At 41.1% G+C, this 25,063-nt stretch overlaps 1 protein-coding gene across 1 annotated transcript; it reads right to left on the reverse strand.

Annotated features, from left to right (window-relative positions):
• Positions 1–6,452: 6,452 nt before the first annotated feature.
• Positions 6,453–24,733, reverse strand: LOC134532177 (glycine--tRNA ligase). The gene is made up of 14 exons (XM_063368570.1): positions 24,442–24,733; positions 22,907–23,111; positions 21,992–22,133; positions 20,450–20,615; positions 18,902–19,047; positions 16,132–16,281; positions 14,545–14,707; positions 13,881–14,045; positions 13,423–13,549; positions 13,081–13,207; positions 10,878–11,073; positions 9,906–9,999; positions 7,945–8,132; positions 6,453–7,531 (listed from the first exon to the last, which is right to left on the reverse strand). The coding sequence occupies exons 1-14, from the start codon at positions 24,667–24,669 to the stop codon at positions 7,418–7,420; spliced, it is 2,211 nt and encodes a 736-aa protein (XP_063224640.1). The 5' UTR covers positions 24,670–24,733; the 3' UTR covers positions 6,453–7,417.
• Between the last annotated feature and the right edge of the window lie 330 nt (positions 24,734–25,063).

A 25,063-nucleotide genomic window follows, 5' to 3' on the forward strand; every position in this document is an offset into this window, starting at 1 on the left:
TTCCTCTTGTTAATATTGTTTTATCCAAGTTATTACACTCATTTGTTCCTGGCTAATTTGTTTCCGCTTACAAGACATGTAAGTGTCTAAAATGTGTAATAAGAAAGTGTAGAGTGAATCATAAACTAAATATTCATTTATGAATTCAATTTGTAAAATGTATATTCAGGGTGGCCACTCACCGGGAAAACCGGGAAAACCGGGATTTATCAGGGAAATCACGTTGATCGGGAATTATCAGGGAAATGTCAGGGAATTTTTTTAATAACCGGGAATTTTTTGTGTCATGTATATTTCCCGGTCAACCATTACGGATTTTCCGTAATTATTACGGATTTAACACAGAATTACGGAACATCGCTGGTTTATTACGGAAACGAGGCTTTGTGCTGCATGGTAACGGAAAAAAATTCCGTTTCTGGTGTGCGTGTTTCGTGAACGCAGTTCGAATACATCACGTGGTTGCGCAGATAACGGAACTAATAAATGTGCGCATGTACTGTCAAAATAAGTAGATTAATTCTTGTGTTTTATAATAGAAATGGTACGGTATTACGTCCGTTGTACGATACAACTAGTACATATTCTCGGACTTTTCGTTTGTTAGCTACTTATATCACGATAATTTTTGTACGGTACTTTGGCTAACCTGTATTGTGTTAATTACTTTCTTGAAAGCCATTTTTTTCATCATAGTGTTTTTGTCGTGTCTACAGACGTGAAACCATTTTATGTTGTTCGATAGTGTTGTGTTCTTCAGTGCCGGTTGTAGAAATGAAGCGTGTGACAGAACAATGTGTATATGGGGCAAAAAAAGAACGTTATTCTTCAGAACTTTCGACCAAACTATTCAAAAGAATGGCCATGCTTGTCATCTTCAAATGTTTTGGAACGCCACGCGTTTTGTAATGTATGCACGTGTAACTTTTCGATTGCACATGGTGGAAGGGATGACTGTAGACGGCATATTGAATCAAAGAAACATGCAGAACATTTTAAAGCCGTGACGAGCAATAAATCTATATCGTCGTTTTTCGCTACATCTGAAGAAACGAAAGTAACAAACGCAGAGTTATTGTTTTCCCAAGTTTTTTGGTAGAACACAATTTACCGATAGCAGTAGCCGATCATTCGGGTAATTTGTATAGAGCTATGTTTCCGGACTCATAAATTGCACAGAAATACAGCTGTGCGAGAGCAAAAAACATCTGCCTTAGTGGAGTATATGGCTGGTGAAACTAAATTAAAACTGTTGAATCTTTAGTAAGTGGACCTTTTGCTTTAGCTACAGATGGGAGTACTGATTGTAATGCAGTGAAGATATATCTATTAGTTGTTTCATTTTTAAATCAAACACAAGGTAAAATTTGCACTGTACTGTTATCCCTTGTTGAGAGTACTATGACTAAGAATATTTCACAACTATAAATGTTACACTTCAAAAATGAATGTAAGAACAGTTATCAAACGTTGTGTGAAAAAATGTTTGAGTGCTCGTCACTGAAATACCCCATTACTAGGGACAGGAAAAATTTGCGGGTTCAATGACCTGTAGGATGAACTCCATAGTTATGCGTACTCTCGGTCAAATGCCACCCACTCATTGGCTGCTGTCTTGTGAGACGTTCCAACGTAGCAGCCTGAGATTTGATAAAGCTTTGGTCGGGTGTTTCTCATTGGCCCAGAGTCATCCAGGTGAGTAGTGAGCCAATAACAGGGGCAGCACTGAGGTATAACTATTTGTATTTTAGCCTATTGCGAAATGAATTCGTGAATTTTTCCGGTATCTAGACATAAAACAAAACACAGACTGCAGGTCATTGAAAGGGACGCTATAATGTAAAGTGACATATTTAAAATGTATTATGTTATTTAACGAACTTCCGTATGTATATAATGAAGAAAATACAGCAGGGTGCTAAAATATGAGTAATCTCTTTCTATAATATTATATTTTTTCATCAAAAGTATGTTTTTTTGTAATTGTAAATATCAGGGAAATTTTGAATTTTTAATCAGGGAAATCAGGGAAAAATCAGGGAATATTTTTGGTGACTGTGAGTGGCCACCATGTATATGTTAATAGTAATGCCAAAGGTTAGGAATTTGACATAACTAGTTATACCTTCCAAAATATTAGTTTTTTTTATTATCTTGAATTAAAAGAACAAGCAAACATAAATGACATCTACCGTATTTACTCGCGTAAAGGCCCCCCTTTTTTCCCCAAATTTTGACTCCAAAAAAGGGGAGGGGGCCTATACGCGAATTTGGAGGAAAAAATAGATTTTTGTTTTCAAGTTGTGCGTCTTTGTTCGAATGAGGAAGGCGGGGGAGGCAGCGACTCCGCAGGGGGGAGTGGCAGCGCTAAGACGGGGGGGGGGGGGGAGAGAGAGGCAGAGGCAGAGGCGTGGCTTAACCTCCCTCCTGCCAGCTAGCCAGCCAACCAGACAAAGGAGTGTTAGAATCCTTGACCCACTTCCCTTCCTCCTTCACTTCCCCTCTTCTATTCCGACAACACTCCACATCAACACAGCGGCAGCGCCCGAGTCCAGCTTTCTTTATCTTTATGTCGTTTGAGATAGGACTAACTGCTTACGTCTGGCATGCCTCACGACGGTCCTACTGAGAACGGACAAACTATAATACCAGTCTCTGTATCACTGCCGCTTACAAAATCACCTCCCTCAGCTCACAATACATGGCTTGTTTGATGCATGCCAAGCTGCCCTGCCCTCAGATAAACCCAGAAAAACACGTTTTTAAATTTTTTCTCAAAAATGTTTACAAAACAAGGAGGGGGGCTTATACGCGGGCGGGGCCTTTACGCGAGTAAATACGGTATTTAGGTGATCAAATAGTCTCAATAACATATATACTATATCAGTGATAGTTATCTGTATGCGGACATATATTCCTAGAGAGCCAAAAAATCTAAGTAAAGGTATTTCATACTAGTAATGTCTCGATTCACGTAACCTTACGTCTAGTTCAGTTGTTCGGAGACACTGCAAACTCTGCAGCACTGGACATCTGGATAGCAGTAACCAGAGACAAGGACGTTTCGACCAGCTGAAAACTACGAATACTACTGTTCTAGTTGTAAAATTAGATGACGTCAGTCCAGCATCCTCCTCTGATCCTGAAAAGTCTTTATAATTAATGTGAAACGATCTCACCGACGTAGACCACATGGAACCTTGGATGTATGGTCGTCATGGTTGTGACGGGAACTCAGGCCTCAGAATTCTTGTGACAGCGACTGACGGCTCCGACCATCGTCCTTCAGGGATGGAAAGTACGAAGATTCGAACCCAGGATGGTCATGAATGTAGATATCAACCGTGGAGTAAGTTCATTCTTGAAGTTCGGAAAATCCATAATTCTGTCAAATTAATGCAGAATTTCATGAACCCAACTTGACGTCTATCAAAATAACGGAACTCTGCTGTAGTCTCTTCTTGTGAGCTGAACGGAAATGTAAAGAGAAGTACGACCCTCACTCAGTACGTATCTTCCTCTCCAGATAATTTTTCCTTATTTTATTTGCTTTTTTACACATCCATATTCGAAAAACCACTATTGAACGAATACCTGTTTATAGCCACCATAGATGAATTAACCAAAGCTGGAATTGAAAATCCACAGACTTATGCAAGTAGGAATAACGAGAATTTAAACCGCGCTAAAATATAGTAATGGTTTTATAAATGCATAGATAAAATAGCTTTGCAATAGCATCATTAATTAGATTTGAGGCTCTCTATTCACATATTCCTCTTACTTTTTTTAACATAAAACATTTTAAATAAATTACATCAGTTTTGCACTCATAATCTCATAAAAAAATGAAAAAAAAAGGAAAAACTGTAAACATAGTGACGGTTTACAATGAATATTGTAATATTACCTAAATCTTAAATTGTTACAGTTAAAACGTTGAGCAAACTGTCACTAGAATATTCATCTTGATTTTCAATTTAACAATTTAATTTCTTATAGTTTGGTCTTTAAATACATATTTTTAATGGTTGACTGTTCCTTTTCGTGCATTAAATACATATTCTTCTTTGAATTACACCTGACAGTGCTATACAGGTAGAAAGTGTCAGCCAGTACATCTCGGAGCATTGTTACTCATTGGTGGCTTAGCCAAATAAAATAATTTCACAATAAGGAGAGTCGTGGTCTAGTTTGTCATCGGGCAAGACGTCTCCCGAGCGTGGTCTAACAGTCGCTTGAATTCTGGAAAATATAGCGAATAGGACCGGAAATGAAAGTTAGGTTGGTTAAATTAGGTTAGTTGCATAATTGAGAAAACAATTATTATTTCATAATTCTAAATATTTTGACAAAAATTTTCCTTGTAATTATTGTAGCTGATTTAACCTAACCAACCTTTCAATTTAGTATTAATTGTCTAATTTTCAAGAACTTGTTAAATGAGAAAACTTTTTTTTTTTTAGTGGAATTCCAATTCTAATTCTTACTATGTATTCTAATCCAATACTCATATTTGAGAATAATTTGGTATTCATATTTGATTTTGAAACTAAGAAACTAATAATAGCACCAGCATACTAATCAGTATCTACCTAATAATATACCATACTATCAAAACATGTGTTATTAAAGTTTCTTTAGCCAAGATACACTAGAACCCTGATTTTACATATGCACACGGTTACACACTGCATTCGTAAAATCAGAAAATATTTTGTAATACCTTTTGAGCCTTAATAAATCTGGTATTATTTGTGTGTATTTGGTCTCTATGAATAAAAATAACATAATATTAAATACTATTAACACAACGAAAATAACCTCCGGCCGCAGCGAGTGAACACGGAATGTGTGCTGGCCCTCTGCACTGCAGCCAGTCTCAATGCTCCCAAAGCAAACATTACAAAGTACATATCTGCTGTACGTTACAGCGTATCATGCGGTGTAATCCTGCTCGCCTCCATACGATCGCGTGAATAGCGACATCTTCCAGTCGTGAACAAGCCAACATCTAATCTTTACAGGATAAAGTGATAAATGAGGGGTAAAAGAGAATCAGAAGTACTGCAGGTTAAACAAGACTCGCCCAGGGCCTAGTTGCTGAGCTGGGAGGATTTCCTGCCGTGCATTTCTACGCGCTTACCCACTCAGCTTTATATGTTATTCTCTACAGCTCGCAGTTGGGAATGTTTACAAACGCACGTTGATAACCAGAATCAAGGGAAACCAGCACATAGTGGAGAGTTCACCTGTACTGTTTATTAAAGCAATCACAGGTGTTTGTAATGACAAATTCATTAAAACATACTGTACACTGTAGTGCGAGAAACCCAGGAATTGTTTGTATTGCAAGCTGAAAACCTGCTTGTGCCTATGAAATGCATCACTTATGCCCATTTTGTTTTTGAGCGCTGTTCACGGCTCAGTTGAAAACTATACTCCATGCCTAAAAACAACATCTCTTACACCATTTTTGAATGCAGTTTTACTGACGACCCTCTGCAGCCAGCGGATGTGACGAATGTGATGTGTAGCCTGCGATTAGCAGAAGGGGGAGGGGGAGAACTCTCTCTCAGCTTGCACAGTTGTAGTTGCCATGAGTCACGTGCCGGAAATGTTGGAATGCGGAGAGAAGGTATTTATAGTTCATTTGTGGTAAAATAAATATTTTTACAGCCCTGCTAAATTTTTTCCCAACCAAGAAATTTAAGTTTGTTATATTCCAGCAGAAATACTCCTGCGTGATAATGAACACAATTTAACTAGTCAATATTTTTTAAGTTTAATATATAATGCCATAATAACTTATATAGTATTTAATAATGGTATATGGCTGTCGCGTGGGCCTAAACAAAATAATCATTTTACTGGAAAGGCACTACACAACACTGGTGGTTTGGCTTTCGTCACGGGTTATTGCGAATGGTGGGGGGTGGATGTTGACAGTTTCTCAGGTGGGGGCTAAGAGGGGAGGGAGTGTTGAGAGGGGGAGACAAGGTGTGTCTGGGAGGGATGATCTAGAAAAATGTTACCAGGAGAGGGAGGGGAGGTGTAAGCCAGACGTCATGTGTCGCCACACTGCTGACAGGCTGACAGCACACGCCAACTTACATAGTTGTCCTTTTTTTTTTGTTCTTATAGGATCATAATTAAGTATATATTAATACTTAACACAAAATATATGTTGTGCATTAGAAAATAATATATTTTTAACAGTTTTCACTAACATTTACAAAATTTTTCTGATATATTTTTTGTGTCAAAAGTTCCTACTTTTTGATGGTTCGTTCCTGAGAATGTATTTGTAAAATAGCTGCTTCATTAAATCAGGGGTTCTAGTGTAGTTTCAAACTCAAGTTACACAAAAAAAATTTAATTTTACATCATGATCATAATTGTTTATGGTTTTGTGGATAACAAGGCATTGCAATAAGGAATAAACAATAAACTCACTAAACCAACCAGCAGTTTATTTCAGAGAAGATTGCTCGATAGTAGAAAGCCTTGACAGCAGCAGGATTGCTCACAATAACACGTCACAAAGAATAGATGGTAAAATGTTAATTAATTATTTACAATCAACTAAAAGTTAAACTGCGAAGATGTGTAACCAAAACACACACAAGAATTGTGACCTTTCAACCAAAAATCATGGGATATTACTGAAAACAAATAACAAACATATGAATTAGTTCTGTGCGAAGATTCAATTAAGCAAATCAAATCAAACCTCTTTTTAATTTTCGATTTGACTACATCAGGGAATTTGCTATTCATTTTATCTGAAGCTTCGAATGTGATGCTAAGCTTGGCATTTGCGACAAAGCTCAGGTCTGCTTTTATCAATGCACAAAATTATTTTTTTATGCATAGTTACATCATTTTTTTATTAAATGATTTTCTAAAATAAGTATAACACGGCCATGTTAAGAAAAAATATTTGCAATTCAATTTGACTTGATGCATATTTTAAACTTTCAACTTGAAAATCGGTTCCCACCACAGAACTAGTGTTTGCTCGGGCCTCTGCTGCTGCCGCGCTCCGTGGATGGGTTTACTCGCCACGGACAGCGTGTAGGAGATCCTCTCTCGTCAGACTCGGCCTCACATGCTACTGTGGTTACCACATTTCCTTGTCAGTGCCATTCACTACGGGACTTTCCCTTGCATCACATCTGTTCCGATAGCTCTTGCACTCTCACCAGTTATTTACTGAACTCTATTTCTGAACTGTAAGAGGTCAAGCAAGCGATCAGAATTGTGAACACCTGCGAGACTTACCACGTCTAGATAAGGAAGATTTGAGACCTAACAAAATGAACGATAGCTACAAGAAACAGTCCTTAAATAATAAATACTTATAAAAAAACAAGAAACTGAAATAAACGACAGGCGTGGGGCGGAGGGGCGGAGCTCACGCCGCCCTCGTCGTCTCCTGCTGCTCGAACCTGGGGTACCGCGCCTCCACGCTCCGCCACGTCGTCTTGCCGTAGGACAGGTCACGCACCACGCCGGGCAGCTCGTCCAGCTGCAGGACACGTCACGTCACGTCACGCCTCGCTCTGCCGGCGCCGCTACATCACACTCGCCTTCATCTCTTTTGTCAAGCCACATTGGGTGAGTACCAGTTCCACTTAGAACTTGCATCATGATAGAACACAGGCATGATGGAGTGTGAAAGTATTTAACCTCCCACTTCAATTTTATATAAAAACAGCTGCCACCAGATAACTGGCCCTAAAACTAAAACTGACAACTCTCATAATTTTCTATCTGAAAAATTATAATTCTGCCAACAAATATTTCAATGTTATTTTCATTTGCTTAATACTTCAATATGCAATACTTTGTATATAATCTATTTGTTTCATACTGAGAAAAGAAGAAACGTGAGCTGGCACGGTACGGAAGGAAGGCAGGGCCGGCAGGGTCGGTACTGACCGGGATCCGGACCTGGCCCATGGAGTCGCGCTCACGCAGGGTGGCGGAGTGGGGAGCCTTGAGGCTGTCGAAGTCGATGGTCACGCCGAACGGGATGGCTATCTCGTCCGTGCGAGCGTAGCGTCGGCCGATGGAGCCGCTGGAGTCGTCCACCTTGTGTGACACGTCCAGCCGCGTCAGCTCCTGCGCTGCACGGCCACAAGACACACGGCGTCTGGACGAGCACACTCTCCGTTCATTCACCAAGTTAGCTCTCGACACAAACATTCTCCTACCAAATATTTATACTGAAGTAACTTAAAGTTTATGGTTATTAACCAAGAAATTTTTTTAAGAGTTCACACACCAGGTGCAAAGATATTTAAATTAATGAAGCCATTCCCAAATTTTGTAGTCTTACAAAATATACGTAGTAATACACTCTGTGTTTTGTCAAGAATATTTGTACTTTCAGTTTATGATGCCCTGAAATATATGCTCTTGAATGTAACACAATTTGCTCAAAAGAATAGCTCAGTTATACAACTTCAAATGAAGACAAAAACCTGGGTTCAAGAATACTGACGCTGTAACATAAAACACTCGAATATGAGGCCACAGCACTTTAACACGAGTGTTGGATGTATTAATTTCAACCCAGACGGCCAGCGTTCCCGAGTGGCTAAAGTGACACAGGTGGTACTTATCCGTACAGAGTTAAGGCTTCCAACAGATTATAGACACCCTTACACTGAATTATACATGCTTTATTCACATTCCACAAGAACATGGGATGTTTCATTCATAATTCCAATCTGAATTTTAATTTTGACTTTATATTCACGAACACTCTATAGCTATTGTGTTTCAGTCAAGAATAGCAACATTATTTGCCCAACCCTATAAGCTTAAAACTATTAAGCATCTGACATATATCTACTTAAGAAAAGTTACTCTTTCAAGATTAAATTATTGACAGATGTACAATTAAAAAATATTAGTGAAATCACAACGAAAGATTCTGCTTCGTAAATGAGTGTCATGCAAGCAACTGCCACGCCCTTCCTCCCAACCGCTCAGCTCTATTAGCGCCCCGGTGCGAGAGACTGCACGCCCTGCTCAGTGCTGCTGCGTGACCTTGAACTGGTGAGACTCGCCTGGAGGGAGGCAACGACTCTTCCCCTCCCTTCCCCTAGCAGTCGTCGACTTGCCTTCCACAGCAACTCTATACTTCCTCTGCCAGCTGGAACTGCTAGCCACAGATTCTAATTTACGTTTACGTAAACTCTGTGCCTCTGGCCTGTTTACAGGCGCCCTATCTTGAAGGGTAACAGTAAATGACATTTCGTTTCCGGACGTGTAGTGGCACTGTCTGAAAGGTTAACCGCTGCCGTCTGTCTGTCATATCCAACCCGCATGTCTACGAACGCCACTCTGCGGCATTGTGCGGTTGGCGTGACTGGCTAACTACAAACTTAGTCACAGGCACATCCACATCCCATCCTGTCTCATGCCCTAACTCAGTTGGCACTGTAAGAACAGCTGTGAAAATATGTTAAGGGGGCCAATTTTTGTTACTCATGTTTGCTGGCATGATCATTTAAACCGGAAATTATCTCGACTATTCATTTACTGACTGTTGATCCTGTGCAGGCTCTGATGGAGTACTCCTGCTTCGTTAGCACGTGCCTTCCAGGACTCAGTCGTGTCTCTAATGACTCAGTCGTACGCCTTGGCCAGCCTCACGCGATACTACTTCAGACGAGAGTCTAACCCCTCGCCTCTCTTCATGAGAAGGACCGCACCAGTGCCGGGGAATGCAATCTAAAATTGTTTTACCATTTGCACATCATTTTGTTTCTTAATCCTTTTGAACATATGCTTATTTATAGCGTTAAAGAAATAAATGATGTAATGTGTTCGCCTTCACAATGGTTCATATGACATAAAGGGGACGGTGCGGAGAGGGGAAGAGCACTCACACAGCCGCCTCGTGAAGGGCTGGAACTCCGCGTTGCCGCTGAGGGGCAGCACCGAGCACTTGAGGGGGGCCACGACCGGGGGCAGCGACAGGAACTGCAACACAAACACCTCATGAACTCGGTTCTTACCAACTGATTCCCAATGTTTAATAGTGGCTAAATATTTATTTATTGATTACTAACTTCAAACAGTTTTTTACCTATTAATAACAGCTAAACAAAATAGAGATGATGAATGCGCACAAACATTCATCTGGTTTTAATATGGACATGAATACTTAGTGAATTTTATACCCAGATATATTTAATACACTACTAACTCCTTTAATAAGATTATTTAAATTATTAAACACTAGAGCATTAGCAATTTTTTTATATTTGCAAATAAATGAAAGTATTGAACTCATATGTATTTTATTCCCAACACATAGCATGACGTAGGTGCGTTTGCAACTATGCTATGATATGCATGATAACCGACAAGTGACTGACAATGCTGTGTCGCAAGGAAACATTTTCATGATGGTTGGCAAGAGTGTTTCCACAAGCAATTCAGGGACTGAGTTATGCGGCAGAGTTCCACTAATCCAGACAGGATTTAATCACGAAGCGATTTGGTTTTAGTTTATCTTACATCAGTTTGTATCTTAAAAACTTAGCTCTATGTATACAAAGGTTATTAAAACTAAATTTAACATGTAGGAAAAAATACATTCTCAAAAAAATTTTTTTTAACCCATTTATAACTTGTATTACATGCACTTTAAGAGAAAATCCATTTAATTTGGATCCTCGTTGATCGGGAGAGGGTCCAGTCCGGATTGGCGGAACTCACTGCCAGGGTACGACGAAGCCTCAAGCAGGTCAGACACCGGACAGTTCTCCTTGGTTTCCCAGCTGGGACAAGACTCCTTCACCCCTCTACAATGACCTCACTGTTTACGAGGCCCAGCAAGACGAAGGAAGCAGTACCGTGCGCTGCTCGTCGCCCTCCCTGGTGCGGAAGTTGTGCTCGAACAGAGCGTACATGATGCGGCCGATGCCGAAGGACGGCTCGATCACGCTGGGGATGATCTCCTCCACATGCACCGTCTTCTGGTAGCTCTTGACCGCCAGCATGTCGCGGGTGAGGCGGTAGTCCTTGCCGTCCACCGCAAGCACGTGCTGCCTGCACACGCCCACACCCGCTCTCGGTCGGGGCCCTCGCTACTCCGCTACTCCTCTCTCGGAGCCCTGGCTACTCCGCTACTCCTCTCTCGGTCGGAGCCCTCGCTACTCCGCTACCCCTCACAGTGCTTGAAGCTATGGATCCTGTGTTCCGAAGCAGACTGCATGCTTTGAGACAATAATTATCACCAACTACCTATGTGTCCTTCGTCCAGGCTCTGGAGGCAATGAGACCTCAAATAAACTGTCTTAATACCGTTCCCACTGAACCCACACGGGGCCCCGTCAACTGGAGTGTTGTGCAATGGACCAGAGTGCTTCAGAATACAGGCTAAAGACTTCCAGCAGGAACAGTACTTTTCTCGCCTTGGCGTCTAGTTGAACTAATGGCCACAGCTGACTCGAGGGGTACCTCTGTACACTGCTTTGTAACGGCGAAATGCACTTACAGCAAAACCCCTTATTTGCACTTTTCATGGGGACAAAGTAAAAAAGTGTAAAAAGCGGGAAAGTGTAAATAAAGGGAAAAGTATAAAAAGGAGTACAGCTTACATTATTTAGTATTTTTTCCTTTTGTTTAATAGCACATACTATAATGCAGGTACAAACACACTAACAACAAATTTTACTTTAGTATTTAATCAATTATTAATTTACCACATTTGACAAAAATAAAAAAAGAATGAAAGCCAAAATGTTTTTCTGATTACTTCCTAACAAAAAAATCTGAACTTTTCTTCTGCTTGCTTTTATGGCGGTTCAAGGAGATTATTTGCCTCTCCAAATTATAAATACAGTTTCAACCTGCAGCGTTTATAATATTATAACAAATACACATTGCGTCACAGTAAAAAATTAAAAAAAAAAAAAAAAAAAAAAAAGGCAGCAAATTGATGGAAATTTACCGTCAATAGCGCGCCATACGCGGAGAAAGGGCAATGTACTCGGTCAGCTGCTGTTACGGCGCGTGCCGGCTGGCTCTCTTTGTTCTCTGAGCTGCGCATGCGCAGTATAACTCACTCAATGCTCCGCCCAGACTCGTGACCTTCCATCAGCAGCCAGCCAATAGATGCGAGCTTAGCGGAAAAAAATGTAAGCTCCACCTCCCGTGTACCAGTTTTGTCCAGTTCTAATACCAGTTTATTGGATATATGCACCAGTTTTCTCGCTGCCGTGACATGTTCAAGTTTACGTTTATCGTGATGTCTTGATACCAATAATTAATGATTTACGATCCCCAGAAATAAATGGTTAGTTTAAAAAATATGCGTCAACTGTACAATGCTTCCGAAATTATAAAATGCGTATAAAACAGTTACCAACACTCCACTCATTTTATCTTGTGAAGGTTATGTCTCGTACCAGTATTTCGGCTAAGTTGTGACATAAATACAGTATCAGAATTTACAAGTTACAAGCAGCCACATTTATACATTCGTGAGTTTACGTTTTTCCCTCGTGTATTTAAGATTGTCTCTTGCTATAATTACTCGGACTTTTGCACGCCTAGGCTTAAATTATTACATGTTAAGAAATAAAAGCAACTTTTCATGTTATAAAATATGTATATTTTGCAATTTAAAATGTTCATTGAAGACTATAAAAGTTACGTTTTTCACGATGTTTTCAGGCCTTTTTTCTGGTTGTTTATGGTTGTTACGTGACGTAAATAGCGGGATGGATTCAATTTTTGAGACGTAACTTGTGTGAAAGTATTGTATTGGACTAAATGGGAACTAAACGGAACCTGAAGAATATAGTGCAAATAACGGGAAAACGTAAATAACGGTAACGTAAATAAGGGGTTTCACTGTATATTAGTAGTTACATTCCTACCTACGTGGGGCTTAACTTAGTAAATGGCTATCAAGACCTCTAGTGTTCTTTGTGAAGTGTTATCTTATATTTAAATATCCAAAGGCATTCAGACACCTACAAACCATCGTCTTTATTAGCCCTAAGCATCTATTTACTTGTGTATGGATTAGAGAGCACAATGGGGCCTCACCCGTTCTCGGACAGCTTCCTGTCGAGCTGCAGGATGTCCTCGCGGTCCAGGGCCGACAAGTGGTCCATCACCAGCTTCGCGTCCTTCTTGAAGGCCTTCCCCAGCACGCCCTTGTTAGGCTGCGGCTCTGCGACACAGCAGCAGTCGGCACACTGCTCCGACGCACTCACGACACACAAGTATGTGAAGGCTTGTCGCTGAGCATGTAGGAAGACACGTGGGAGAACAAATTTTACAATCAAACAAATAAAGCTCAGCATGTTTGCACTTTGACAGACACGACGACAACTCGCTACGGCAAAAGGGTCTCGGCCGTCGTGAACCGAGCGATGTTCCGCTCACCTGTGACGTCCACGACCTTGGGCTCGAGCAGCTTCTTCTCAGCGGCCAGCCGCACGCCCGTGGCCTTGGAGTGCTGCGTCAGGTCGAAGGCCGAGCGGTCCGCGCAGCCCACGCACTCGATCCAGCCCTGCAGGCAACACACGCACGATCCTCGTCCAACCCCCCGCTCCATGCAAGCACTCATCTCCGTGGAGGCCGTGTTCCTGCTGCTTAGTTCAGGTCAGTAGCAGTATGAACATTTACAGTTTTAACTACATTATAAGTGTTTTCTGAACCACCAGTCAGTCCTAAGCAGGAATGGTAATTTCCAAGTCCCTAGATGGATCTCTTGGATGAATGAAATAAGAAACCGCAGCACGGCACGCACTGAACTCACAGTAAGTGCAGTTAACCCCCGTGACAAGACGTCTCACACATCCTCAGTGAACCTGGAGTGAGCAGAGTGGGAGGCGACGTACGTAGGACGTGAGCAGCTCGGCGTCCCAGCAGTCGCGGGCGTAGTGCGCCATCTCGTTGGCCATGTGCTGGCGGAACCGCAGCTTGCGCTCGTCCACTCCCGCCAGCAGCAGGAAGCGCTGGATGCGGGCCATGAAGTAGCCCAGCGTCTCGTTGGCTACCAGCCCCTGGCACACCACACCAATCATATCCCCAATAACATATACCATCAAAACATTAGCATCTCAAAGAATTGATTGATAATCAAGGAAAAATAGATGAAAATCAACACTGACAACTCTTGTTAAGTACTATTACTGTTCTTAATATTTTTTTTTTTCAGTATGTAATTACATAAATAAAGTTTATTTATTTATTTCTTCAAGAAACTTAGTTTGTGAAATGAACTTTTGAATGGTTCAATGTTTCAACATGATATGTTTCATTTGTTGTATATTAACTTATTTATTGGCCATTGATACCTGGATTCAGATTTGAGATGTGGATTACATAAACTCTTTGTGGTTCTGATTTGACAAAATTGTGATTTCTGCCATGACTAATGATAAAAGAAATTATTGTGAACATATGACTATCTCCACGAACTCACACACCCACACTCACGCCCAAGGACCTGATGGGTGGCCGGGACAGTGCTATTACCAAACAAGTGGCACCTGAGCTCACCTGGGCCACGGCGTCCCCCACAGAGACCGTCTCCGCAGACTTGCCGTCCATCTGGTTGCAGGCGGAGTAGAGCAGCAGCCGGGTGTCGCGCACCGCGGGGAACTTGGGGTGGCTCTTGTCGCTCGGGTCGCAGAAGTGCTCTATCTCCGCCATCGTGAACTCCCTGCAACACCAGCTGCAGCGTCATCGCTCTTGCTTCGTGACCAGTCACAATCGGCTCGGCTGAGACGACGGTTGTTCCTTTCACACACGTGAACACTTGAAAAATAACCTGCTCTGAAGTTGCAGGTAGTGTGGGATGTAAAGTCCTGTTTGTGATTACATATTCAACTTATGGAAAACTGCTATTCATTGAGTTTAAATAAAAAAGTTTGAGATTATTTTGACTTTTATTCTTCTCTTGAGAAAAACCAGATAGGTCCCCCAGAATACTCTCTCATTTTCGCAGATCGCTAGTTCGTTACTCAGTCCTGTGTCTTCACGAAATAATGTCCTTAGCGACTTCATCGTCTATGTACGATGAAACGCGGATACTTTGTCCCGGTGGATCAACGGACCACCCGGGGCTGTGCCGCATGTCTGGAGCATGCTAATTTTTAGTTTAATGCAATCTCAAAAATAATACAACAAAGGTTCAGGCTTGGTAGCAGCATCCCGACATGAAAATGTCTGCATCTATGCACTCGATACTTGTGGTTTATGAGCCGCTGTGCCCTGCACATCTTTCCGGCACCGTGCTTGAACAGCGACCAACGAGGCTACCCCCTGAGGGAAGTAGCAGGTGCACGGCCTCACCAACCAATCACAGTCCTGTACTCACAAAAACATAGCAGTACACAAATTTCTTGACCTACGATTCGAGGATTTTCCTGCAAAAATTGTAACAAAAAGTATCACAAAGTGTTTCTGATTGGCTGTTGTAAAAACATGATAAAATTAGTCTCTTCTGAGAAAGGACACCTGCTGATTTTCCTATCATATGAATACACACAGAAACTGCTAGAAGGCCTCTGCGCAGTCACATCACGCAACTTTCTCTCTCGACGGTTCTCAGCCCGAAACATTGCACACTGGTCTAGAAGCGTACTTATAGCTTCCCAATGCACACAAACATAGAATATACACATAAGAACAATACTAAAATAAATTTCTGAAAAATGCATAAAAATAAATAATAACCTAGCAAGCAAAGTGGAAACCAGTAAAAAATATTTGACAGGCTTTTATTAAATAACCTACACATCTAAATAAAAAAAAAAATTTAATTATTATAATATTTCAAATGACAAAATGCAAGTTTGGCCTTGAGGCTACATAATCAGCTGAGCCATTTGCATGACACAACATAATGTTTAAAATGTTTATTCTTCTCAAGAATACTTATAAAAGTGGGGAGACTATGTTACAACTTCTCTCTGAATTCAATCCAAGCTAAAATACCAATAGGATATTTTTTCCAAACGCTGCAAGCTGGCAGTTATCAAGAAGGGTACATGTGATACTGGCTGAGCTAATTGTTATCAAACTCCAGAATGAAAGAACCCAGGTTATTTGCTTCTGGTTCGCCGTAGAGCAAGGTGACCTCACCTGACCCGGATGAGTCCCGAGCGCGGGGATATCTCGTTGCGGAAGGCGTTGCCGATCTGGGCCGCGGCGAAGGGCAGGCGGCCCTGGTTGAACTCCAACAGGCGCTTGAAGTTCACGAAGATGCCCTGCGCCGTCTCCGGCCGCAAGAACCTGAGGCAACCAGCCCGAACCCACTCCAGCTACTGCTTCCCGCACGTACGGCTCAAACACCTGGGGCGTGTGGCCAAACATCGGGACAAGCGCCACACATCCAGTGCACATTGACTCTCGGGCCTCCTCCGTAGCGTCTCACGGAAAGCCGCTAGATAGAGCTGGAGGTCCGATTTAGTTGAACGAATGAGCTGCAAGGGAAAACTTAACCCTTCACTCGGTACGGGGCAGGCCGGCAAGCGCAGCGGTGGTACCTCCCGGACACAGACAACGCCCGTCAGCAGTGCACCTCTCCACCTGCCTTGAGGAAGGCTCGGCAGGCTGCTAGAACCCCAGCGGCAGGAAGCTGTGGGAAGTAGTGTGACTCGGATGCCATTGTTTCTGCAGCTTCAAGTGTTCAGTCGGGGATTCTGATGAGCGACACTTCTAGGGCCATGAGACCTTTCCAGGACGGAACTTAACAGGTACATAAGGAGACTCACAGCTCAGGCACAGAACAGAGGCTGGTGGCGACACCAGAGGGAGTGTGTGTGAGAGGCTGGTGGTGATATCAGCAATTCATCGGGAAATTAAGTGAATAGAGAGAGTGACCCCTTCACGAGCGATGGCAGGCAGCAACATCGGGCTTCACGTGCAAAGATCGGATCAACGCAGACAGAAGTATCAGGGATGGTGATGCGTGTGCGATGGTCTGGTAAGTAGTACGAGGCAGTGTGTTGAGACTGAGACGTGCAGTAAGAGACAAACAGCAGAGAGAACCACTGTCGAGCCCAGCACTAATAATTAACTAGATTATCCTTTCCTGACCTGTTTCCCCTTTTGTAACAATACTATTCACAACCTCGAAGTTTTCCATAAAGCAATTCTAAACACGTGTGTAAATGTGTGAATGAGTGAGTGCTTGCGGCCATGCGGCAGTGTTTTATGGTTCTAGCTCCATCTCTAATTGTTGTAAATGTCAGTAAACTGGCACCGTACTCAATCGTCACGTTTCTATCTCGACAGGTTTTTGTGATGCAACTGTGTCCAAACATTGTTTTTGCATGAGATTTCATACACTTTCTACTGCAACATTTCATTCATGACAAAACTTCTGTAAAGGGCGTGCTTGTTTTTATTGAAGAAACTGACAGAAAAATTGACAAGGAAATAGCCTGTGGTCTTCCCTCTCTTGGGCAAGGTGACGGTTAAAAAAAAATACACGGGAAGGGTAACACTTTTCCTTTGTATTTTTTGTTAGATAGAGCTATGGCGATGGGGAAGGGGGGAGGATGGGCCAAAAAGAATGATGAGGGGAAAGACAAAGGACATCAATACTGAATTGGCAATAAGCTGATACACGGACCATAAAGACTTCACATGTATTCTACTGGAGACAGTTATATGGCGCAACCTATATTCGAGGACAACCCTTACTGTAAAAAAAATTAGATTTTTTTTGCCCAAAATTAAGGATGCAACACATACGAAGGGGCAACACTTCTGCAAGTAAATACGGTATAGCAATGAATTAAAGACTATGTTATGTTAAAAAATATAAATGTTTAGATTTTTGAAGACAGGTTATTCACAGACACAGTACTACAGATCATTTTACCATCAATCGTTCCGGCGGCTCACCGCCGCAGAATTGAGATGGTATTCATACAGAACCAAAGATGCTTTGACTCGGCATGCCAGCATGCGAGGCTATTGAAATGAACTACCAACATTGTTTTGGAGTGGTGGTCAGAAGACTGCTTCTCCTTCAGCTGCTGAATAGTTTACTAATTAATTACATCGATCACACCGATGAAGACTCGAACGGCGTCACCTATGGCTCTGCGCTGACGTGCAGTTGGTATACGACTGACGCAGAAGTTCAGCAGATATCGTCGAACTCCCTAACTTTATGACAAAAATACTATAAGAGATATTTGCTGCAACTAAACCAACAACACCAGCTACACATCATGGTCCTTGGTCGCTGTGCAAGGTCTAGAAGAGCTAGAGACGGCCACTCACACAGACAGCTGGAGCTTCCATCCCTTAAATGCCAGAATATCCCACATTTCCTCCTGCGAAGCCACACAACTGAAGCAGAGAGGATAGTTTTCAACCACTACTTCTGTTTGGAAGCTATTGCAAAGCAGTCAAATTAACGATGAAAATGTATCTCATGTGGTCACATACTGAAAAGGATTGAAACGTGAAATATTATAGCCTGAATATGATTCTACTGAGAACAATGATGAAACTGTAAGAAAACTAGCAACACTATGGTTGGGTTAGTAACCCAACACATGCATACATGTAATTGGGCAATATAAAACTTTTACACGATAATAAAATTAAGAAAAATTAATTGAACAAGAAAATTTAATCATGTACACATTCCCAATGCTTGTATGTCAATTTTTAAAAAAAATTTTAATTTAAAAATTTTCTTGGATCCAGTTTTAATACTTTTACTACACTACTACAGTCTGAAACAATTTCTGCTTAGCAATACAGTGAAATCTCATTAAAGGTAACTGAAAAAAATCCATATTTTTGTACATAATAATTGTAGTGCTTGATACTTAACAGTTAGTAAATGTAAAGATCTTGTGAGGTACTTGAGGAACACGAGGCAGCTCACCCCTTGATGAGTCCGGACGGACCGATCTGCGTCCCGAACATCAGGTTGAACTCGATGGGCTCCGAGAGCGCGCTGCCCGTGAGCGGGGACCGGACGTCGAACCTCCTCAGCACGTCCGCCATCTCCTGCTTCGACATGCCGTCCAGCTGCACACACACAGCCTGTCTCGCGACGCGACCCCCTCGACTAGCACTATTCCTGTAGGGTCCACGGGTGCAGCTAGTCACATACCTACAGAATGACAGAGTTTGGAATTCTTGAGGTTTAGAAAGGATTACCTCTAACTTTAGAAATATTGTTAAAGATTAGGTGTTATCTGTGTTTATGACACAACTATAGCTGCACCACTACACAACTGACAGGATGACAGAGAAGCCCAGGAACAGACATGCAAAATACCTATGCAACGTCTTTCTTTCCCTCCCCCCTCTCCTACCTGTTCAGCCAATCAGATGGCAGCGTTCTATTCACAAGTATGCTACATGGCAATACAAAATTGAATCACAAATTTACCACCAATATTAATTTTATGAAAATTTAAAAACCAACTTTAAAACCAACATAATTGTAATTAACTAATTATTCTTTCAAATTTGATTTGTTAACAACTCTGTTTATTGTGTACCATCACAATAACATTTTGTTGTGAATGCTAAGCTTTTTCATCTCTCTCTGTGTTGGCATCCCGTTCACGTTTCGTTCCCGGGAATAGTGAATTCTGCTTACCTTGGATTTCTTCTGCATCCATAAAAAATTATTAGTTTGGAACTTTCTGTTTCAATGTGCTTACTAGCTTGCGAACGACAGAACACGTCATTCCAGGCATGAAATGTATTGCTTTTTTTGTGAAGAAATTATGTGAGGAAATACATATGTACATCTGTATATGACTTGCTGAATGTTGTCAGGTAGTGATTCAAATTACCAACACTTCGTTCATAACACGTAAATTTAATAATAATATTCAATTCTCAAACCTAACTAACACAGACTAACTTCCTTTAACCTCAGTAGAAAATGTGAAACTGAAACCACAGCATAAACACACATCAAAAAAAAATAAAGCAATATATAAAAAAAAAGGCACGAGTTGGGAGTTGCAAGCTGAGCATCGATCCTCAAATCATGATACTGGTAACCACTGTGATAGCAGCACTAATCATGATAGTTTAAACACAAACCAAAGACATACACTACTCTTCAAAAAGAAGCAACTCCTTGTGATTAAGTGATAGTTGGAGTACATAAAACAACTATGTACGCAGAACAAAATAAAAGTTAAATCATCTGTAAAAGTGAGAGGAAATTATGTCAAGTCGTGAAATTGAAATGAACCTACTTGTGAAAGCTGGCAGATATGATAGTAAAAAAGAGAAAAATAGAAGAATCAGAAACTAGGAGACTAATATGAAAGAAGAATGAGAAAGAATGAGCATTAAAATATACACAGAAAAAAAAACTTGATACTTGTTTCAATGTATCAAACGATATAGGTATGTACGTATGTAATAAGTAACTAGTATTTTTCCCCCTCCACGCCGTCCTCACCCTGACGACGATGTCGCGGCACTCGTCGCGCGTGGCCGCGCTCGTCTTCTTGTCGGCCGCCAGCCGCTCCAGGTGGGCCTTGAGCAGGTGGTCCAGCCGGAAGCACTCCCCGTTGCCCGCGTCCTTCACCATGAGGTCCGCGAAGCGGTCCACGTGGCCCGACGCCCTGCCACACCCCGCCCCCACAGTGCAACCCCTAGCTGCTCTACTGCGAGTTTACCAACAATACTTCATGGACCGGAAATAACAATTCAAACAGATAAAAAGTAAAAATTATTTTCGTTAGTAAATTTATACAGTATTTACAACAGCTTTTCAGATGCTACTTGCATCAGTAGATGGCTACATGGCTTATAAAACAAGCTGGCAATCACAAAAAAAAATTACGGTTGTAGTTGAAAGGTGATCGGTCAGAAAGTAAAGAATGTTGCTGATGTATGGTCGCCTGGGAGAATGATATGTGGTGGGGGGAAAGGAGGTGCCTTGGCCACAACCACAGTCAAGAAAAGTGGAAGAAACCCAGAGACCAACTATATGGCAACTCTCTCCTTCTCCCCTTTTTGGCATACCAAAGTGTTAAACTCTCATCTGTCCCTGTCTCGTCTGTCACTGTGTCATCTGTCACTGTGTCATCTGTCAGTGTATCATCTGTCACTAACTCATCTGTCAGTGTATCATCTGTCACTGTATCATCTGTCAATGTCTCGTCTGTCAATGTATGTCACTGTATTGTCTGTCAATGTATCGCCAGTCAAATTATCATCTGTCACTGTGTCATCTGTCAGTGAATTATCTGTCACCGTTTTGACTGTCACTGCTTCTGTAAGTGTATCGTCAGTCAGTGTCTCGTCTGTCACTCTCTCATCTGTCACTCTCTCGTCTGTCACTGCTTCTTCTATCAGTAACTTTATTATTGAAGAAAACTGAGTCACATTTCTTACAATACATCGCCTCCATGTTTGTTGTCAAATATAGTTGTGACAGTGCCTAAGCAATAATATATGTGTATAATTTATAAATAAATAACCAAGAATTGCTACTAAGATGTTATGAACTCAATTTCAAGCACAGCAAAATAAAATTGCAGATACAACTTAATTTAGGAAATTATCCACTCCAGTACATGAGTTACCTCTCTCTGGACATTTTAAGTGAACTAACAGCATGATATGAAGAAAAAAAATTTGGCATACTTTAGGCATGATTATCCATAAAAATTATGCTTATTTACATTTTTTCCAGTAAGTAAAAATTAAAACTAAATGGACTAAATGGTTTAAATTCAATGCTTAGTTACCTAATTCATGATTTACTTGTAACTTCTTTCACAGAGAAAATCATGTAACTGTAACTTCGTTAGATATCAAAGTAATCTAGACAGGATAATTTCTCTCTTACTTCAAGCGAAAGACTAAAGAATTATTGACTGTGCTTCAAATATCCCTATTTAAAAAATTCCAGTAGAGATTGTAAACGGTAGCCACAGAAATGAATGATTAAATGCATAAGAGATCACAGATGCTGTGGAGGAGCGGGGCTCACTTGAGGACGGGCTCCGGGGTGAGCACGGAGCAGTCCACCTCCAGCATCTGCTCCTCCAGCACGAAGAAGCTGCGCCAGGCGTGCAGCAGGTTGGCCTTGAGCGCGCAGCCCATCGGCCCAAAGTCAAACTGCCCCGTGATGCCTGCAACACGCCCCAGTGCCACTCCCTGCCACAACACCCGACAACCTGCTTCTTTTCTGTTTGGACCAGGGTTCTGTAAGTTACTTCGGTTATCCCCACGTTCAAACGAAAGCCATACAACATCTCACTTTCTGCCGCTCATGTCGAACTAGAAAAGTTATAACTTCAAAGAACTGAAGTCCAGCAAATCTGCACATCTGAATGAGACATGACCACAGAAAGGGTATTTCCCCACAGGAGAAGGAATGGGTATTTCTCACAGAATGGGGACTTAAAAGTACAGTCTGGGGTTTCCAGCAGAATAGGAATTAAGTATTTAATATTTTTATTTTACAGGAGTATTTAGCTACGTATGATTTACAACTATTCAGATTTTTTAAATGATAATATCTTGATCAGTATATAATTTATGTTCCTTTAAATAACAAGAAACATTAATGACCAAACTTTTGTTATTAGAGTGGAATTAGACTCTACATTGAAAAAGTTGAAAGATTCTATTCAAAAATACATTATTTTTAAAATCCATTGGGTTTTTTTTTATTTATAAAAACCACTTGGCATAAACCATGGTTTAAATCATGTTTTAAACCACTGTGGTTTAAAATCAGCCAACCGTGTCTCGGGCAAACTACACAGTATTCAGAACCCAGCAGGAAATGAACCTTTGAAACAGGTCACTGCCCGTGATCATGGCTATCCCACATCCAAGTAAGTTGGCCGATCGGGGAGGACGATAGTTTGTTTCCCGGCTTGGCAGCGCTGGACGTCACCTCCGTAGATGGCGAAGGACTGGTCGAAGAAGAAGCGTCGCTTCAGCAGGTCCTCCATGCGCGCGCGGTCGAACGAGGCATCGACCGGGGCCAGCGCCAGCTCCCTGTCCTCCAGCGCCTTCTTGCGCTGCTTCAACTCTGCCACCGCCTTCTTCACGTCCAGCTCTGGGGCGCCGCTGGCCTTCAGGGCCCGCACCGCGTCCCCCTGGAGACACACCGCCGTTGCTTCATCTCCCAGAGCTGCTCCACCGGTGCCGTCGTGCCGTGGTGAAACAAATGTTAGTAAAGTAACTCCTAAATTACTACAAAATACGCATTGCATAGTAATTGTAGGTATTGAAATAGGGAGGTTGTCTGTAAATTCGGTTAACGGACAATAATTTTATGTGATAACGTCATAAGAAAACATTGATGGAAAATTTCATACTTTTTAATTTTCAAATATTATTTACAGTTTTTGCAAATTTAATTTAAATTACTTGTTAAAATATAATCACTAACAATTAGTTATATAAATAAACTGAAATCAAATCAATGTCAATAAATTGTTAATTTGATATGACGAAATTGGAAAATAAATAAAAATTTTTAAATTGCTGCCTTTAAAAAGCCCGCCTTAACCTGTTTGATATTATAGAAGATTTTCTCGCACTGTGGTTGGCCGGTTCTTGCACGCTCGGCTCAGGTAGAACGTAACCATGAGTCATGCTTTTTTGTGCGCGCAGCCGGCGTTCATCGATTTATAAGACGTTATCACGTCAATAAAAACATTAATGGTTATCAAAAATAACTGGTTTTGAAAACCATAAGAAAAATTGCAGCTTACCACTGGTGGTAATCCTACAGAATCGCTGGTTCTACAATGAGACATAGTTATAAGGTCATAACAGAAGTCATGTGTATGTTCGCAATTGTAGAATGCTTGTTGCAGAACTTTAATTAAATCCAAGTCTTACCACTACAGCTGCCACGACTAGCTAATCAATTCTGACATGAACTGCAAAGGAACTAAACAACTTAGATAGATCCTGTTTTGATTCCTATAGATTCATATATTTACAAATATACCAGTAAAAAGTACATTTCTATTTTTTCCGTTCAAGACGGATGCTTTAATGTTTATTATTATTTGCTAGTTTGTGGCTGGTTATTACAAAAATTATTACTGCAATTAACACTGCGACTTCCAAACTGTTACTATCGACCAATTATTGTCAAATCAACTTAAACTGTTTCATGGAACATTGTGATGTCTTGTGAAAATAAATCAATAAAAATTCTCTTGTCATCTTCAAATTCACATTTCAACATTGAAAGTTTAAACAGTACATGCATAGCCAAGGTAATTATTTCCTCATAGGTGCTGGAACAATGTGTCTAGAATTAGTATTGGTGAAACATTTATTAAGTATAAGTTTACACTACAACTATTTGGGTTTTATACCTGCAACCATGTGACACAGTACATAGATTTATAGTTTATAGATGTTCGACAAAATGTAACAGTGGGGGGGGGGGGGGGGGGGGGTTGTCACCTGTTCTTTGACTGCGGCTCGAAGCGGCGACAAAATTTCTTCTGTCTTTGGATCTGCCATTCTGTTCGCTGATACACCGAGTTTAACGTGCCTGTTCTTCTTTGTGCTTCCCCAAATGCTTTCGTAGTTTACGCGCGAAACGTTGAATGGCTTTGTTTTTAATATACTTGCATGCTTTTTCTGACACAAGTATCTTATTACCGCTGACACGTGGGAACTCAATTTCATCTGAAAAAACTTCCACGTCCTCGATGTCAACAAATGTCACTAGATGAACCATCGATATATAATCAGCGGAAAACTACTATCGATCCCTAAATATCGAAATAATAGTCATGTTTTATTCACCGCCTTTTTTACTCTCTATGGGAATTTTATTTATTTTCTTAGCAACCAATAAACTCAGTTGATGAGCAGTGGCTCTCTGGATATAGGGCTTGTCAACAAGGTTACAAAATTTAAGAAATATATGTATATGATTACATACACTATTTCTAATATATGTACAATATACATTAGCTAGCATAAAAATTATTGCAAATTTCTAATAATGGAGATTATGTTAAACAATTAAATTAATCTGTCAATTTAAAAGTTAGGAGCAAAAAAAACTTGGTCAAAA

The sequence above is a fragment of the Bacillus rossius genome, chromosome 5 (assembly GCF_032445375.1).
Source record: "Bacillus rossius redtenbacheri isolate Brsri chromosome 5, Brsri_v3, whole genome shotgun sequence".
NCBI lineage: Eukaryota > Metazoa > Arthropoda > Insecta > Phasmatodea > Bacillidae > Bacillus > Bacillus rossius.